We start from the raw sequence: 18,508 nt of genomic DNA on the forward strand, positions 1-18,508 counted from the left end.
GAGTTGACTAACGATCCGCGTTTTCTTAATCCCCTTCTCCCCTTCCCAGAGAAAGTGACACTCAAAAGCACGTTTTGAATTCCACCTTTCCACGCAAAACCAAATTGACAAGGCATTGGTGTACTCGCCCACTTTGTTTCTTCTGTTAACTTCTCTTTCGATTGGTTTACCAAACTGTTAGATTTGAGGTTTCTTGCTTGTCTTTCTTTGTGCATGTTTTGAAGATAGAAGAGCTGGAAAGAAACTAGTTGTTGTTGCTCATTGAGGGTTATATAATCGCTTAATCTTGCCATTATTGCGAGTTCGATATTCCTGAATATATTGTAAGATAGTTCTGTGTTTTTTACTGGATGCTGTGATTGGCGGGGTTGTTTGTTTTAGTTATAATTGGACGTTAAAGGTTCGAACTCGCAATCTTGAATGAGGTTTTTTACAAGGATTTAGGGGGTTATTAGAAAATAGAGAGATTTTGTTGGCAAATCTGTCAGAATTTGTGGGTTTAACCATTGAGGTGTTTATCGGTGTCATATTTGGAAGGAAGATGGTTGGAAGCATTACGAATGCACATTCAAATTTTTCTCTTGTGAATGTAAATGGTGGTAGTTTAGAAGAAAAGGTTGATGAGATTCGTGAGCTTATTGGGAAAGTGGAGGGTGATCCATTAAGAATAGTTGGTGTTGGAGCTGGTGCTTGGGGCAGTGTATTTATTGCTATGTTGCAGGAAGCTTATGGTAGTTTGAGAGAAAAGGTTTTGATAAGGATATGGAGAAGACCGGGAAGAGCTGTTGACAGGCCAACGGCTGAACAATTGTTCAAGGTGATCAATTCAAGGGAGGATGTACTGAGGAGGCTCATTAGGAGGTGTGCGTATTTGAAATATGTTGAGGCTAGGTTAGGTGATAGAACACTTCATGCGGATGAGATTTTGAAAGATGGGTTTTGTTTGAATATGATAGATACCCCTCTTTGCCCTCTGAAGGTTGTGACAAACCTGCAGGAGGCTGTGTGGGATGCTGATATTGTGATTAATGGCTTGCCATCAACTGAAACTCTAGAGGTCTTTGAGGAAATTAGTAAGTACTGGAAAGAGAGAATCACTGCCCCTGTCATTGTATCCTTGGCGAAAGGTGTAGAGGCTGAATTGGGCACTGAGCCTCGGATTATAACTCCCACTCTAATGATCAATCGAGCAAGTAAGATACATTTACATTTATTTTATTATCTGCTTTATTGATTAAGTGTCATTCACTCTAAAGTTTCCATTCTTTCTATCTGCATTTCAGCGGGGCAATGTAAAACGTATGTAAAGCTAAGTTAGTTCTCTTTTAGCATATTTAAATAGTTTTATTTGAATTTGTATGGTTCCGACCAAGCCAATTTCCTGTTCCTAGTTTGGTTTCTCTATTGCACTACCAAAACACTATAACCTTTTACTTGTTTGTGGAGGCAAGCCTAGTTATATGATTTCCTGTTAGTGTTTAAGATAGTCTTTGTTATAGGTGATCATTGTCTACGTAACTGTTTTCAGGAAGTTACAACAATGGTTCAGTTTGTTGTAACAGTTTTTCTTATTGTCACATTAGTGCTGCACAGTAGTCTTAACTTGGTATGCAGTCTTTGTAGAGTGTATATAATCCAAAGTGCACTGTACTGAATATTTCAGTAAGAATAAAATCTATCCTCTTTCATTTTCTCTGTGGATATTGTAATATTTCCTAACACGCTTGTGAATAAGGGAATGAAATACAACCAAGGCATAGTATTGAATAGTTGAAACAAGCATGGAAAGGTTGTCCATTGTCCTGAAGAATTTAACCATTGATAGCCTTTCTCTTGTGTCTTTTTAAAGTACCAGCATTCCTATATTTATTGATTAAAAATGGACTGACCATGTTCATAAGAAAATTGTTTTCTTTTTACCCTTCTGTCCATGTTTAGACGCTTGGTGAGAATATTGAGTCTATTTGAATATGATGTGGGAACCATAAGACCCAGTGACAACTGGAAATCTTTGTCTCACTTGCTTCTTTTCTTTATTCTTGTGTTTTTCTTCCTTGTTTGCAACATTCCTTTGTGGATTTTCCTGCTACTTAATAAAAAAATTGGCTGGTTCATGGTCTCATTAGTTGATTTGACCTATTCAGTCCGGTATTTAAAACATTGATTTGAAGGATTGAATCCTTAGTTAATGGGAAAGTAATTTGTTGTGCAAAAGAAAATGAGAAAGCACATTTTGGGACGTGCAATTCAATAGCTGTTTAGAAATAGAATATTGTGATATTGGACAAGAGATCTGCTTGCCCTGTAGCCATGGACTAAGAGATCTGCTTGGTTCTCTCAAAATACTGAGATTATGTTTAATAAAATTTAAAAAGTGATTTCCGTTCTTGATATACATCTATAAATGATGTTTGATACGTTGAATATTTGATTTTTGTTCATTGTCACATTTTGGCATTCAATAGAAAATTATGTAATTGAACCTTGTAATGGAAGAAACATTTCTGTTTGTGGGGAAAATCTTGATATTTTTTCTGGAGTGCTTATTTTTGTAATGGTGCTTGACATCCATGTTTAATCGAATTCCCATCATTGCCTGATTTACTTGCAGCTGGAGTACCCTTGGAGAACATTCTTTATCTTGGAGGACCCAACATTGCCTCGGAAATTTTCAACAAAGAATATGCTAATGCTCGGATATGTGGGGCAGGAAAATGGAGGAAACCGTTGGCAAAGTTTTTGAGGCAGCCTCATTTTATAGTGTGGGATAATGGTGATCTTGTTACCCATGAAATCATGGGTGGGTTAAAAAATGTATATGCTATTGGAGCTGGTAATTTCATCACTTTCTTCTTACATTTCTATAGATCATAAAGAACAGCTTCATAGAAGCAGTACCTAAATGCTACTTTAAGCAGGAAATAGATAATATCCGCTGTGGCTTTATTGAGAAGATAGAGCATCAGGGGAAAATATTGTCTGTGTTGGATTTTGCCCGTTGGTTATAGTGCGTGCTTGAATTGCTATTATTTGATTTGAGTATTGCAAAGGTGGGGTCCGGGGGTAGAGATGTAAGTAAGAGTGGCAATTCATCATGTGCTTTTTAGCATTGTGAAGACAATTTATATCTAGAAATCCTTCTCATTAGATAGTGGATGCATCACACCAGTGGCAATTTTTTGACTAGAAGATTTTTCGATTCCTAGTGTCTGCCATCTTGACTCTTCTTGAGTATTTACCTTTGCCTAATATCACTTGAGAGGTCTTAGAGACTAAATATTAGGTGTTTATTTATATTTCTGAGTGGTGCTTAATGTTTTGAACTTTGAATGAATTTTCTGTCAGGTAGAGCAACCTCTTTTGATATATCACATTTAATAAACTGTATTCATGATATTTCTATTTAATAGGAATGGTTGCTGCTTTAACAAATGAAAGTGCCACCAGCAAGTCGGTATACTTTGCTCACTGTACTTCAGAGATGATATTTATCACTCATCTATTGGCAGAAGAACCAGAGAAACTTGCAGGGCCACTTTTGGCTGATACTTATGTAACTTTGTTGAAAGGTCGTAATGCATGGTATGGACAGAAGTTGGCCAAAGGGGAATTGAATCTTGAAATGGGTGACAATATCAAGGGCAAGGGGATGATTCAGGTATAGATTTTGTACATTCAAATTTCAACATGTTTGTGAGTTGGGGATAATGGTTGTCATGCTGTCAGATAAGAAAGAAGGAAGAATTAGTCATTAGTCATAAATATACATTTGATCCCTATAACTATGTTATTTTCTTTAAATAATCTCTAAGGTTTTAAAAAAAGTCTATGACTAGGATTGGTGGCCGCATAAGCTGCATTTTTTACAATTTCAAGGATTGCAATAAAACCGCAACTGCTATGGTAATAACAATATAAAACCTTATTTAATTTTCTTAAAACCGTAATAATTGAAAAATTACGTGCCTCTAGTCCTTCATGACTGGTGAGGGACAAAATACATTGATTTTTTGTTAAAACTAGGAACTGAAAATGAATAAAATTTAAATTTGAACTAAGGCTCTATTGGACAAGCTTTATAAGCACTTACAGAAGAAAAAACGTGAAGGGAAAATGTAATAATCTTGCTTCATAAACTAAAAGATTTTGTCGGCTATTTAGGATAAATACTTGCTATTCTAGTTTTGAAAGAGTAATTATAAAATAGCAAAGATCTGAAATTATTATTTCAGACTATAGGGAAGACTTGAAATTATTTTCAGATTTTATTGTTGAAGGATTTTTTTCCTTTTTTAATATCCTAGAGATCTGCTTAAAGAGGAGATTCCAGATTTTATTAATTTCCTTTTTTCAGCCCTTAGTCTTCTATTTATGTGTAATATCTTCTGATGATTCTCAGTGGAGGAAATAAAGTTTTACTGCTTAATTGTCCTAGTTCACCAACAAGGAGGGAAGCCAACTAACTATAGATTGCAAATGGGTGTTTACAATTAGTTACTAAGCAGAAGGGTTCACGCACTCACATATGGCATTGATTACTCTGAGCCCTGTTGCTGAGCCAAACTCCGTTAGAGTTCTTTTATCTCTTGCAGCCACTTTTGACTGGTCCCTAGGACAATTAGATGTCAAAAATACCTTTCTCAATGGAGATTTAATGAAAGAGTATATATGGAAGCCCCTCCAGGATACGGAGAGAAGTTTGGCACAAAAGTGTGCAAGCTGGTAATGGGTTAAAACGGTCACCAGGGGCTTGGTTTGAGAAATTCACCGAGTTTACTTCAAAGTCATGGGTACGCACAACGCCAAGGTGATCACACAATGTTCTTCGAACATTTACAAGATATCCATATTAACAGTATATGTGGCTGATAATATAATTCTTGTAGGAGATCATGTGTTTGAAATGAACTGCATGAAGACATCATGTCAAAAACATTTGAAAACAAGGACCTAGGATCCTTTATGTATTTCCTCGGTATGGAGGTTACTCATTTAAAACAGAGGATTATGGTGTCACAAAGAAGTATGTTCTTGATCTTCTTAAGGAAGCAAGAATGAGTGATGTGGACCAGTAGACACTCCAAATGATCCCAATCATAAGCTTTATGATAAGAAGGAAAGATATATAGTTATACATTCATCATCTCAAAGGCATCATGAAGCAGTATATGAGATCCTTAGATACTTGATATTTACTCCAGGCAAGCGTTTATTCTTTCAGAAGACTCCATAACAGAATATAGAGGTATATACTCATGCACATTGGATAGGCTTAGTAACTAATAGGAGATTCACTTCTGGATATTGTACATATGTTTGGGAAAATCCGGTGCAAAATAAGAAGCAAAATGTTGTAGCAAGGAATTTGTCAGAAGCAAGAATATAGAGCTTGGCTAGTGGGATGTGTGATATGCTTTGCTGAAAATAACTCTTCAAGAGTTTCGGATGCCCATATACAAATGTCAAGGAAGTCACACTTCATCAAGCAGAAGATTGGAGCTATTTGGTTGTCATTTGTTACCTCTAACAAACAAATATCAGGTGTTTTCACCAAAGTGCTTCCCAAGCCTAGTTTTGAATAATTTGTAAGCAAGTTGGACGTGTTAGACCTATGCTCCGACTGGAGGGAGGTGTCGGATTTTAGGTGAAATACTTGCTATTCTATTTTAGGAAAGAATAATTATAAAATAGCGAAGTTCTGAAGTTATTTTCAGATTTTATTGTTGAAAGACTTTTATCCTTTTTTCAGCCCTTTCTATTTATGTGTAATATTTTTAGTCAAGAAATGAAAATAATAAAACTTAGTTTTTTCTTCTTAAAGTTTGGACATTGCTGTTTGTGAATAATTACCCTGGTTTGCATGTTAGGGAGTTTCTGCTGTTAGGGCCTTCTATGAGCTACTTAGTCACTCCAGCTTAAACGTCCTAAATCCTGAAGAAAACAAGCATGTAGCCCCAGTGGAGCTTTGTCCCATCTTGAAGGTGTTATACAGAATTTTGATAGCAAGGTAACGCATATTGGTACCTCATTTTTCACCTTTGCATGAAAGAAAAATGTGAGAACAGAATTCAATTATTTAAACTAGCTTTTTCACTGGTTTTTGACCTTGATCTGCAGGGAATATCCAACCCAGGCCATTCTTCAAGCATTAAGAGATGAAACCACGAATGATCCCCGTGACCGCATTGAGATTGCGCAAAGCCATGTGTTTTATAGGCCATCTCTTCTTGGTCATAAGCTTTAGTGCATGCTCGATTTCAATCATCAAATTAAACAGCTTTTTTTCTGAACATCTGAACAGGGAGAAAATGTTGGGTTGATGTTCAACGTCTTTTTGAGCAACAAATCAAACGCACTGTTTAATTTTTATGTTGACAAGCTTCAAACTGCAGTTTAACTCATTGATTGGGATGATGAAAAGTACATCGGAACAGTGATCTCAGATACTTTCACAATCTCATCATGGGTGAGAGAGCAAGTAAATTTTGGGATTTGGTAATGGTGCTTGTAAAAATATCAGTTTTTTTTTTCATTTTTTTCTCATAAGCTTTAGCTCGATAATGATTTTTCGTGCATGATAATAATGTTATCCTTTTAGTAATAACTAATTTTAAAAAAAATATGTAAACTGATTTTAATTAGTTGATTGTAGAATAATTTACAATGTATTAACTTTAAAAAACAAAAACAACGGGGATTGGAAATGCTGGCAATTAGGAAACTTTTCCATCGTAAATACATTATTGATGCAAAAGTAAAAAGTAATATAATTTTAAAGGCTGAAAATAAATTAGTATATTTAGAGAATAAAAATGAAAAAAATGTAGAACTAAACAAAATAACAAATTTACAAATGTGAATAGACTACAAATTGCAAGTAACTTTCGAAACAATTGTTTTGTGGAATTTTGAACCCAAATAATCCCAATCAAATAACTTGGATCATCTATCAAGGTAATTCTTAGTAGAGACCAAAATCATCTCAAAAAATATCCATGTTTTCACACTAATAAATTTTAATATTTGGGTGTAGAGAGCAATTACAATCACAAAAAGAAGTTACTCAAACATAATCTTAAAAGTTGTCAACGCGTTACTTATGTGATTTACTTTCTATAAAAACTGTGTTTTTTTTCTTTTTCTTTTTAAATTTTAACTCTTAGTTTATAAGCTCTTGCAAATAAATCAATATAATACCGCTAGATTCCATTATTGAAAATATTGTAATATAAAAAAATAAAGGCGCAAAAAGAAAGTTCTATCTATTTAAAAGACAGGTTCAAGGGCGTTTAATAAACTAATTTAAGACAACTTAACTAAAACAATGACACAATGTTTACGTCAATTTTTAAATTACTAATAACAAATTTAGTAATTTATTGATTTTAAGGTATCATTAAATTTTTTAATATTAATTTATAGTATCTTTTAAATAAATAATTATTATTTTAGAAGTACACAAATAAAAAAAACTATTTCTAGCATATAAAATAATTAAACTAATGAATAAAATTAATTTAAAAGATTTTTCCCAAAACCTCTGACACTGATTTTATTTGGGTATAATATTTCAAAAAAGGTTTTTCTAACAAAAAAGTTCTATTATTCTTACATAGTAATAATATTAAAACTACAGTAACTATCAAGTACAGTTCGCTATTGTGTTCGCATTTTTTTATTATATTATTCAATTTAATAGGTCTTAAAATTCAATATTCATATTGGTTTTAATTATATACATATATATATATATATATATATATATATATATATAATATTTTGCAATATATCTTTTAAATAAAAGTAATATTAAAATAACAGTCATTGCCTTGCAGAGCTTTTGGGGGTGGACGACGGTTCTGTATTATCATCCGTGAACCACGCATTTTCTCTTTCTGTGTCGTTAGTTTCGTGAAAGTGTTACAGTGGAAAAGCTAGGGTTTCACACCTCTTCTCTCTTCTGAACCAACCGGTGAACCATTTCTGGTTACCACCTGAGCTGTTGCGGCTCTATTTTCTCCGGCAAGCTTTTCCGGTGACCCATAACAGGTTTCTTCTTTTAATTTTCAGTCCTCTTCTTCCTTCCATTTCTAATCGTCTTTTCTCGTTTATTTGTTTTCTCACTTCTTGTTCTCAGTGTGACTTTTCTTGTTCTTCATATGTTCAATATTCTTGAGCTTCGCTTTTTCAAGATTTCAGAATTTAGTTCTCTCTTTGTCTTTTTTAATTTCATGAATGTTGTTATATGCATTTCTTTTTTATTAATTTTATTCTGCTGTTTCAAGTTTTATGTTGACACTGTCAAGACCCACAAAATTCACACTCACCTATATATTTTGTTCTCCTTGGCTTAAACCATGTAGATGGCGGTTTTTTTGGCTTACAATTTATTAGAAAAGATCGTCTGGTTGAAGATAATTTTGATCGATTGCATTGCATTTATAGGGATAAGACTAAGAAAACCCCTTTGCACAGGAATGACCAAGGCGCTGTTCAGCATGGTATCTTTTGGAAATATGAAAAACCAGACCTAGTTTTAACTGAATTTTCACTTCCAACCTTTTTTGCTTTTCATTTTTTAAAATGTTGTTGTTAGTCTTCAGCTTCTCAGAGCCTTACCTATATCCTCCCTATTTTTCACCTAATCGGCGAGGTTTGGTTCTTTGGTTTCCTACTGTTTAACATAAACTCGTAGTACCAAATCGATTGGTGAGTAGTCCCCTGGAGTTTTAAATGCAAAGTTAGAAAATCATAAAGGTTTTTTATTTCTGAGTTCGCGAAGCCGTCTCTGCCCTCGAATGGGAAATCAAAGAGTGAGGGAAAATGGGGTTTGGAGAAGGGATTGAGAGATTTGGACATTAAGAAGGAAAATGTAAAAGAATACGAATAATAAACCAGTACTTTTGTATTGTTTTAAAGTTCAGTAAAATATCCAACTCAGCTCTATTTTACTTGAACGGGTCTTGTTTTGAAATATTATTTTTTGAAACATGAAACTTACAACTATACCTAACAGGTCCGAAATATTCTTTTTGCTAGTTCACAACTTGTTTTCACTTGGAACACCCCGTTTTCTCAGGTTATAAACTGGTTTTGACTTTGTTTTAAACTGACCTATAGCTGGTTCTGAACCTAAACCATTCACCAAAAACTAGATTATTTTCCAAACCAAACTATTTTGACAGTTTATTTTGGTTTGGTTTTATATTCTAGTTCAAAACTTCCCTGTAAAGGTTGTTGACATCTATGGTGCTTTGCTTTTAAGACCTTGTGATTTTAGGATTCTTTGATGCTATGTTATTTTTTATAATGTTTCAAAAGAAAGCAGTTAATGATGAGAGTTTGTTTACTATGTTAATGAAGGGTAAAATGGAGACAGAAGTGGTGGATGCAGAGCTTGTGTTGCCAAGCTATCTTAGTTTTAAGAAAGTTCAAATGTACGAGAAATATCCTAAAGGCCAAGCCAGGGGCAGGCACTGGAAACATCTGAAGCAGATAATTCAAGCTGAGAATTACCAGAACTACCCTCCTGATGAACCCAATTGTGAGCTATTATTCCCTCTGTCTGTACTTTCCTAGGAATCAATTTAGTTGTTTTCGTTGCAAAAAATATGAAAAATTATCAATGATTGAATATAAAATAGTTTACAGTCCTAATCACTTCAGTTATACTGAGCACTCTAATCAGCATAGGTTGGTGTTTTCAAGCTATTCTATTAGTCAGTTATGTTGAACTGTGATATGGAACATACGGTATGGACCTCACTGTTAGTATAATAGACTTTCAGGCAGCCTAGTACTACCTCAGTCGGTAATGACAGCTTAGAGTTAGTTTCATCCCATAAATACTCCCTTTGAAATCTGATCAAACTGAATAGAAAAATAACAGTTCAGTTTATTGTATATTCTCTCATTCTCTATCTTCTAGTCTGTGCAAGCTACTAAGTTTATGTAAATACATGTATTTGTACTTTAACAAATGTACTAATGCAAATTCTTTCAGTTTACTTAAATCTCTCTTTGAATTCAACTTAGGTCTTGTTTCTTCAGAGGCTATGTAATGTATTTCAATATTGGCTATTTGTATGTATGTTTGCCACTTACGTGTGCCATCCTTGCCAACGAATTTTAATTATATATTTTTAATTTGGATTATCTTGCAGATGTGAATATTGAGTCACCTCCATCTATGCATCCCTGCAAGAAAATTTGTGATATTACTGGCTTTGAGGTATGTTGTGATATTCTTTTTGAATTACAATTATATGATCTGATGGATCATTACTGGTAGCCCATTTGGTGTTTGCAATAAAAGATTTTACCCTAAGACTTAAAGGACAGTTCTTCTTGTATGCAGTAGTTTACTTAGTATATATGTAAAAAGACTCAACTGCCTTCTACAGAATTTGTGAAAATATTCGATGTCTTATCTATTTCTTTTTTGTAAGTTGTCAAATTGCGATCTCATACTCTAGTATTCATTTGAGCAGCTTGTTAATTGACCTGGCTGCATGCTAACTCAAGAATTTATGCATATATACATTGGCGTGGAATGTGCTTTTACCTCTGTTTAATTAATTATAATTTTTTATGCTGCAGGCACCTTACCATGATCCTAGAACTAATCTTCGGTACGCAAATACGGAGGTTTTCAAAATCATCAGATCTCTTCCTAATGAGTATGTTCAAAGATACCTAGCTCTAAGGAACGCAGCAATCGTTCTTAAGTAGTTGTGAATGAAATCTTTAGAATGTGAATGAGTCTTACTATCACGGCATTCTCTCAACTGGTCTAGTGTCAATCTGTCACCACTTTGTATTGCAAGATTTGTGACAGATAACATTGGCGGTTGGCCAACGAATGAAACATGCTGCATTTACCCAATCTAGTATTTTGATCTGTGTTCTACAAAGGATAAATATTTATTTAAATGATCATAATATCATTGAAATATATAAAATAAATATTTTTTAAGTATATAAATTGTATTTGGAATTTATATAAATTTACACGAAGATAAAAGGAAGTGAAAAGGAGTGCAGAGTGAAAAGAGTGAAGTTTCACCTTACAAGACATGAATCGACTATATTAAAAATGAGTAAATCGGTAATATTTTCTACTCAATGAAAAACTCTGACAATGGCAAGTTTAGTTTGACACCCTTTTTTTTAGTAGTATATTGTGTGCATAATATTTATTAATTTTACTCATAATCAAGTGATGTAAAGAGACTTCGGAAATTATCTTTAAAGAGCTCTTTATTTTTAGCCATATATCATACAAGGTATGATCTCGAAATTTTGGTTGTATTTCCAACACAATTCATTCCAAGAGAACCTAATTCACAATGACACATCATTTTATTGTTTTTATAATTTTTTTTGAAGTACTTGAAGTAGTAATAAAGAAAAAAAATGACATTTTGTAATTATTAATGAAATAACTATAATAATTATATTTTCTATGAAGTACTGGAAAATATTATGATATAAAATGTGTAACATATCATTTTAGTAGTATAAAACTAATAAAATAAAACATTCATAATAATATTTAAAAGCAGATTAACAATATAAAAAGTATATTAGTATAGTCCTTCCCTAGTGCAGACTATAGAAATATATCGTTTATACAACAACATCAAACCTACGCACCAATTACTCATACATCTGTTGCAATCTCAACTCTAAGTATAGACTTCCCATCCTTTAGAGGCGTCTCTAAGCCTACATCTTCATTTGCTCTCACCAAAATTTTGATCATCGCAAAATAAGAAAGCAACACAAGACCACATAATGCAAGGGTAAGCTAGTATAGAAAAGAGAAATCCTAAGGCCATCATTAAAACATATCAATTACTAGTCATACATAGACAAACTACAGTAATTCACATAATTGCACAGACAATTGACACTAAACTCAATTATTTGGATACATGCATTTGGAATCAAAATCACTGGAGACTTGCACTTGTGGTAGCCTCTATTGGTCTGCAGAACCATTGCCAATGAGTTTTACCTTACCACACACAAGGTTAATCCATCATCATTTAGGGCCATTATCCTGCCACATACTAAGACCTCCTACTACCCTCACCACATGAACCATTCTACTCTAATTGAGTGTGAATGATTCTTAGAGTTTCAGAATGTCACCTTACTTGAATCCATAGTCCAATGCATACACTAAAGTAACATCACCATAAAATAAATCATTATGATCACAGTTTCACAATGCTTAAAGCTTACAAGTTTTTCAACCAAACATCAGGAAAATTTTGATAAGTAGAGATGTTCATTTCATGGAGAATGATATGTAGGATTGGAATGAAAAACAAGTAGTTGAATTTGCTGATCAAGTTTCAAAATCTCAACTTGATAAAAATGAGCTAGTAAATGGCATTTTATTAGAGGTATGATCATTTGCTAATATCTACCAAAGATGTAACGTGGTTGTGCTTGAACCAACACATTTTTTGGAAGTAGAAAAGGGTACAAAATGGATTACAACAATAAAAGAAGAACTCTTAATGATTGAAAAAAAAATGAAACATGAAAGTTGGTGAGAAGACCCACAAATAGAAAAGTGATTGATGTGAAGTGGGTATTTAAAACCAAGTCAAATCCTAATGGCTTAATCATCAAGCATAAAAATAGACTTGTTGTAAAAGGGTATGCTCAAATTTTCAATGTTAATTTTTATGAAAATTTTTCTCCTGTTGCCAAATTAGATACAACTAGACTAGCAGCGAAATCAGTTTTATTTTTTCCATTACCACTTACAATCAAACACAACCAGACCTTCCAATTCAACACAATCAGACCTGCCAATTCAACACAATCAAACTTGCCAATTCAACATTCCAATACCACATATAGATTTGGCAATTACACACAATTCTTCTTCTTCTTCTTGCAACACACCATCCACGTTTGTCGATGCGAAATGTTTGATATGACACATAATAAACTTGTCTAACATTGTTTACTAGAATGAATGGATCAAATGGTTGGTATCTTAAACTCATTTGAAGTTCAACAATATTATACTTAAGATCCACTCTTGTACCTCTTCTAGAAGGATAAAACCATTCACAATAAAAAAACAAATACTCTCTTTGGAGAAGTACAAGTGTTGTACTTTAACTCATATATTTTAAGAATTGTCCCATAAAAATCATTATAACCACTCTCGGTGAGGTCCTTGACGTACACACCACAATTAATTGTCTTCTTTTCGTTAGACCATGCTTTGGTGTGGAACTTGTACCCATTGACAAAGTATGTGTGCCATTCTATGATGCATCTCATGGGCTAATTTGCCAAATCCCTTAGCTCTTGATTTCTAAGACTTAATGACTCATTATAAACCTACAAAGATGTGCCAATGGAGAGTTACATCAAGTTTTATAACAAAGGTTTCATTAATTAACAGGACCATACTTACTTCATTTCTGAACCAATAAGGGAACTTTGAGTGTATGTTGGTAGAAGCATTTGCTTGAGGTATTTGTTCAGCCACAAGGCATAAACTGTTAAAAGGATACAAGTTGCTTAGAATCATTACAATACCGGTTACGTTTTACAAAACAAGATTAGAATATACTCAAGGTAAGATTTAACTTCAGTGCAATTGATCAAGACATGCACATAAACATAGTTGAATTCAACATCAGTTAACCAATTAATGCACTCCTTGCATGTGTGATGACCAACTTGTTGAAACACTGATAATGTTGATTCAGATGTTTCACTTTGCCATTGTGTTTCATTCTTATGATTGCTCGGTACCAACTTGAAGTTCTTAAAATAATGAGAACAAAAGTATGTGGTCTCATGATGCAAGTAAGCTGCACAAATTGATCCTTCTACTCTGCTTTATTTTTTACACAACGTTTTGATTCCCCTATAAATCTATATGAAGAAAAGGAATACATTAAGGAAGGACAATAACAAGATATACAAAATATAGTAATCATATCACCTTTCAAATGGATACATCCACCTATATTACACTGGTCCGCCAAGCCATGCTTCATAAGATATGCTAATGTTATCACATTTTGTATATACATAAGTTTGGTACAAACCACTTTTCTTAAAATTATAATAAATAAAATTAATGTAGCCAACTTAAACATGATTGTTACATGCTAGTAGCTTAATCAAAGATTAAACTTAAAGCCAAGTCCCTATTCCCAGCTGAACATGGAACATACTTTACAAATATGCATAACTAAAACCAATACAAATACTAGATTTGGGACCACTTTGGATAAACTTTTCCATAACCATTTCCAGAACAAGAAAGTAAGAAATAAAAAATTCCTTAAGTTAGTACTAACTTAGCAGTCCACAATCATGAGTCTAGACAAGCATATGTAAATAATGTTAGAGTGAAAGATAGCTATCACTTTATTACAAGATGTCACAAATGCATAAATTTTATGAGCAATGTCAATTATACCCATACCTCTTGATGTTGAACCAACTAAATCACACCACACCCAATCTTAGATGCAGTTGCAAAAAGGGCACCTAAAACAGAAGTGCAAAAATATTATTTACAATTATAAATAGTAATTCAAATTAGGTTGGAATAAAGGTAGCAAGCAAACCTTTCTTGAGTTGTTAGCACAAAGCAATAGCTCCTCAACCCTTTAGCTGAATTCGTTCACTAAACAACAAAAAAGGACCAATAAATTGTACAATGATCAATGGTTGAACAACTGAAAATCCACCTGCAAGTGAATAAATTTGCAATTAGTTTGATATCTCAGCCATCATTCACCAAATATTAATGCTTTGCAAAGCATATAATTGGATACAGAAACAGGGCCCTAAAACCTCCATAAATGACATTTACTTTCAACCTCTAGAAATGGAACAAATTGAACTATATCCACTTTGGCATCGCGTCCATATCAACTCTCAAGCCTCTCTCCCTTGTCTACATCTAAAACCTAAATAAGAAATTAGAAAACAAAACTATTTCACAAAACATGGTTCATACCCAATTCACAACATTACCTAAGCCTGTGAAACAACCAGAGTGACGCCAAATATGGCAATCTCCATCGACAACAACTCTCATTCAACCAAAGACTCTCGAAAGTAGAAGAGAAATTGCAATGGGGTCACTGGAGGAGAGCGAAATCGGACACCGGAGGACGTGCGCCATGACCAACGGAAGGAATTAGTGAGGGAGGTTTTATGTCGCGCTTGCTTTACTATGAGGGAGAGTGTGGTTTTTGGGAGCAAATGAAAAACGAAGGGGAAAATGAAATCAAATTTAATATTGTTCATCTAATTACTAACGAAATAAGTCATTCGGTAATTCAGACTGAAAGTTACCAACGGAATTACTAACGGATAAGCAGTACCTTTTCAAATGAATAACATTACTGATGGAAGAATCTGTCAATAAATTTTAATAGAATAATCCATTGGTAACTGGAGTGTTTAAGCGTTTGGACAAAAACCAATAGGAGGGTGAATTGGGTTCTTAATAAAAATTGTGCTTTTAAAATTCTTCCTTTTAATATCAAAGATCAATTAAAATTATTTCCTTTATTTTAATAAACACAATAAAATAAAGAGAGTAGAAAAGAGAAAATTGTACAAAGTATTTATACTGGTTCGGATCAAAAGACCCTACGTCCAGTTGTTAATCTCTCAAAAACGAGATTAACTCAATCACTAAAATAAACCAAAGTTACAATCAATGATAAGAAATATTAGGGTTTAGAAAACACTTCTCTTGAATCACACAAGAGATGAAGACACCTCCCTTGAAATCCACAAGGGATGAAAACACCTTCCTTGAATCACACAAAGGATGATTGGCTTCTTCTAGCAACAACAGCAACACTCAATCACTCAAGATCCCACTTGATGAAAGTTATCGCTCTACCCACACTAGGTTTTTTCAAAGTCTTCCCACAGAGAGTTGTCAAGTACTCAGACTTCTCTAACTTCTGTGTCTTGATAATGAAAGCCTACCACTCTATTTATAGAAGCCTATTTAGAAATTAGGTTAAGAATATGAAAAGTTAAGTCGCAACTGCCATAGATAATCGATTATCATAAGTGATAATCGATTATCACAAAAACTTTTCTAAAAACATTTTTCTTGTTGTGAAAATCTATTATCAATCAGGATAATCTATTATCAGCAGGTGATAATCGATTATCAGCAGTGATAATTGATTATTCCAGAGGCTTTGCTCAAAAATCAGTTTTAACTAAGATAATCGATTATCACTAAGAATAATTGATTATTCTAGTAAGTTCTGCAGATAAATAAAATTCTCTTGGTGTTCTACTACTTGGGTTTTGCCTTCTTGACTCTTGACATACTAATTTAATTATTTTAAATAACATACACAAATTACAAGACCTAAACAACTAAACCCCTAAGTCTTCAATGTATCTCTTAAATCAAAGCATTCTTTTAAGTCTTTAACATTTTTCTATGCACATCATCATCAAGTCTTCCATACTTCTTCATAAGTCATCATCATCATCAAAACTTTTAATTGGAGGAAGATGTTCATCTTCTTCTTTTTGTCAACACCATCGATTTATATCCGTCGATAAATATTGTTGTTCTTGTAGTGTATACTCCAATGTGCTAGAAGGAGAAGTTGAGCGAAAGAAGAAGTTGAACCAATTGATGAAACATTTTACAGAAGTCTAGTTAGTTGCTTAATGTGCTTAACGACTACTAGAGCTGATATCTTACATTTAATAAGTCTATTATCTATGTTTACCAATTATGCAATTGAACCACTGATGCTAAAAGAGACCTAAGGAATGTGAAAGTGACATTAAATTTTGGAACTAATTTTTCACATCAAAAATATGTATTGCAAGGATACTCTAATAGTGACTAGGGAGGTTCTCTTGATTACCTGAAGAGCACTGCAAGCTACTGCTTGTTTAGATCATACATATTCTCATGGTGCTACCAAAACCAAAATATGGTGGCACAATCTACAACAAAATATGAATTCACTACAATTATTATTGTTGTAAATCAAGCTTTATGGTGAAGAAAAGTGTTAGTAGATTTGAATATGAAGCAAGAAAGATGCACTAAAGTATCCGTTGATAATGAAATTGCTATTGCTATTTCAAATAATCTTATTTTTCATGGAAAAAGCACACACTTTAACATCATTTTACTTTTTCTTCGAGAAATGAGAAAAGAAGGAACATTTGGTTTGATTTATAACAAATCTAAATTGCAACTTGCTAATATATTTACCAAGCTTTTACCAAGAAGCAAGCTTGAGTTTCTTAGAAAAACAATTGGAGTGTACAACAACAAAAGCAAGATGGTGTGTTGAAGTTGTACTTTAGTTGTTGTTTTGTTATTCATTCTGAAATATTTTAGCTATTTTATTTATTTTTAATTAATGATTTTTATAATTGTATTTAAAGTTCTCACTAATCCAATAAACACATGGAATTCACACAACACTTTCTTATTGACTTCCTACATAACTTATTTATTCTTTCATTTCTTTTAAGACTTCAATAGACATAAGGATATCTTCATGGACGCATAAATCTTTGGATTAAATGCCATCAATGTGCTTCAAAAGGAAGAAAAACATTCCTTAACATGTTATCCCACCATAGACCTTCCTCCTATTAGAGTGATGCAATATGAAAAACATGCATATACTCCTAGGTTCAACTTAGTTATTACATCTTTTGCATGCGTAAGATAAGAGTTTCTCATGCACAACGATGCTATATATATATATATGTGTGTGTGTGTGTGTGTGTGTGTGTGTGTGTGTGTGGAGATATGCCATTTGTCATTTCTTTTAATCTTACCAAGCCAGTTGGACTACCTTATCATCTTAAGCTAATCATTCCATTGATGGATAAAAGATTAACAAGCTTAAACATATATAAGACCAATGTAGACCTAAACAATCTATAACTAAGTCCAAAGTATAAATAAATAGAAGTTTTGATACTTATTTAACTTGTTTATGATGGTTAACATATTTGTGCATGTGATTAACCGATTGGTCAAAGTCAACACAACTTGACCAATCGGCTACATCAACACCCTTTGATATTCAAGTTGAAGCACCCATATGAACCGCATAGTCCCAGGATTGGTGGAAACTTTACCACCTGAATCTGTAGACTTAGTTTATCATTATAAGCGCCAATATGTAAGAAGCAATGATTAGTGAGATAATCAAGTAAGATCAAAAGTGATAACACATGGTTCTCACGAAAAACACTATAAATATAGTTTAGGTCAGTAAACACTCTAGGTTTTAAAAGCATTTATTATCTTGTTGGACCATAACTAATTTGAGTCTCAAAGTATCTCAATAAGTATCTGATCTCGACATGTATGACCAAATTCAATAGCATAAAGAAAGGATACTTTAGTCACCTGCAAACTAAAAGAACTTGTGTGAGTATGAGCCCATAAGTTTTATAAAAATAATCTTGAATCACAAACTACAACACCATT

The 18,508-nt window shown here is 33.2% G+C and overlaps 2 protein-coding genes across 6 annotated transcripts; both read left to right on the top strand.

The window, feature by feature from the left end:
- On the top strand, positions 1–6,514 carry LOC114187145 (putative glycerol-3-phosphate dehydrogenase [NAD(+)] 1, cytosolic). 4 transcript variants are annotated; one of them, XR_003605196.2, is made up of 6 exons: positions 1–1,193; positions 2,612–2,833; positions 3,411–3,658; positions 4,436–4,807; positions 4,887–5,644; positions 5,868–6,005. XR_003605196.2 is itself a non-coding variant. In XM_028075291.2 (5 exons), the coding sequence occupies exons 1-5, from the start codon at positions 542–544 to the stop codon at positions 6,242–6,244; spliced, it is 1,389 nt and encodes a 462-aa protein (XP_027931092.1). In that variant the 5' UTR covers positions 10–541; the 3' UTR covers positions 6,245–6,514. The 4 variants fall into 4 exon arrangements, 2 of the variants coding, with proteins under 2 accessions (XP_027931108.1, XP_027931092.1); XR_003605195.2 differs by having other exon boundaries at positions 4,436–5,644; XM_028075291.2 differs by lacking the exons at positions 4,436–4,807; positions 4,887–5,644 and adding an exon at positions 6,118–6,514 and having other exon boundaries at positions 10–1,193; positions 5,868–6,007.
- Positions 6,515–7,808: 1,294 nt separating this feature from the next.
- LOC114178476 (chromatin-remodeling complex subunit) lies at positions 7,809–10,885 on the top strand. Of its 2 annotated transcripts, XM_028064417.2 has the most exons (4): positions 7,809–8,049; positions 9,364–9,544; positions 10,164–10,231; positions 10,600–10,885. In XM_028064417.2, exons 2-4 carry the CDS (start codon positions 9,370–9,372, stop codon positions 10,729–10,731), a joined length of 375 nt encoding a protein of 124 aa, XP_027920218.1. In that variant the 5' UTR covers positions 7,809–8,049; positions 9,364–9,369; the 3' UTR covers positions 10,732–10,885. The 2 variants fall into 2 exon arrangements, with proteins under 2 accessions (XP_027920218.1, XP_027920210.1); XM_028064409.2 differs by lacking the exon at positions 7,809–8,049 and having other exon boundaries at positions 9,337–9,544.
- Positions 10,886–18,508: the final 7,623 nt, after the last annotated feature.

This window comes from Vigna unguiculata, chromosome 1 (assembly GCF_037176805.1).
Source record: "Vigna unguiculata cultivar grain cowpea cultivar isolate G323 ecotype 2 chromosome 1, ASM3717680v1, whole genome shotgun sequence".
Lineage (NCBI taxonomy): Eukaryota > Viridiplantae > Streptophyta > Magnoliopsida > Fabales > Fabaceae > Vigna > Vigna unguiculata.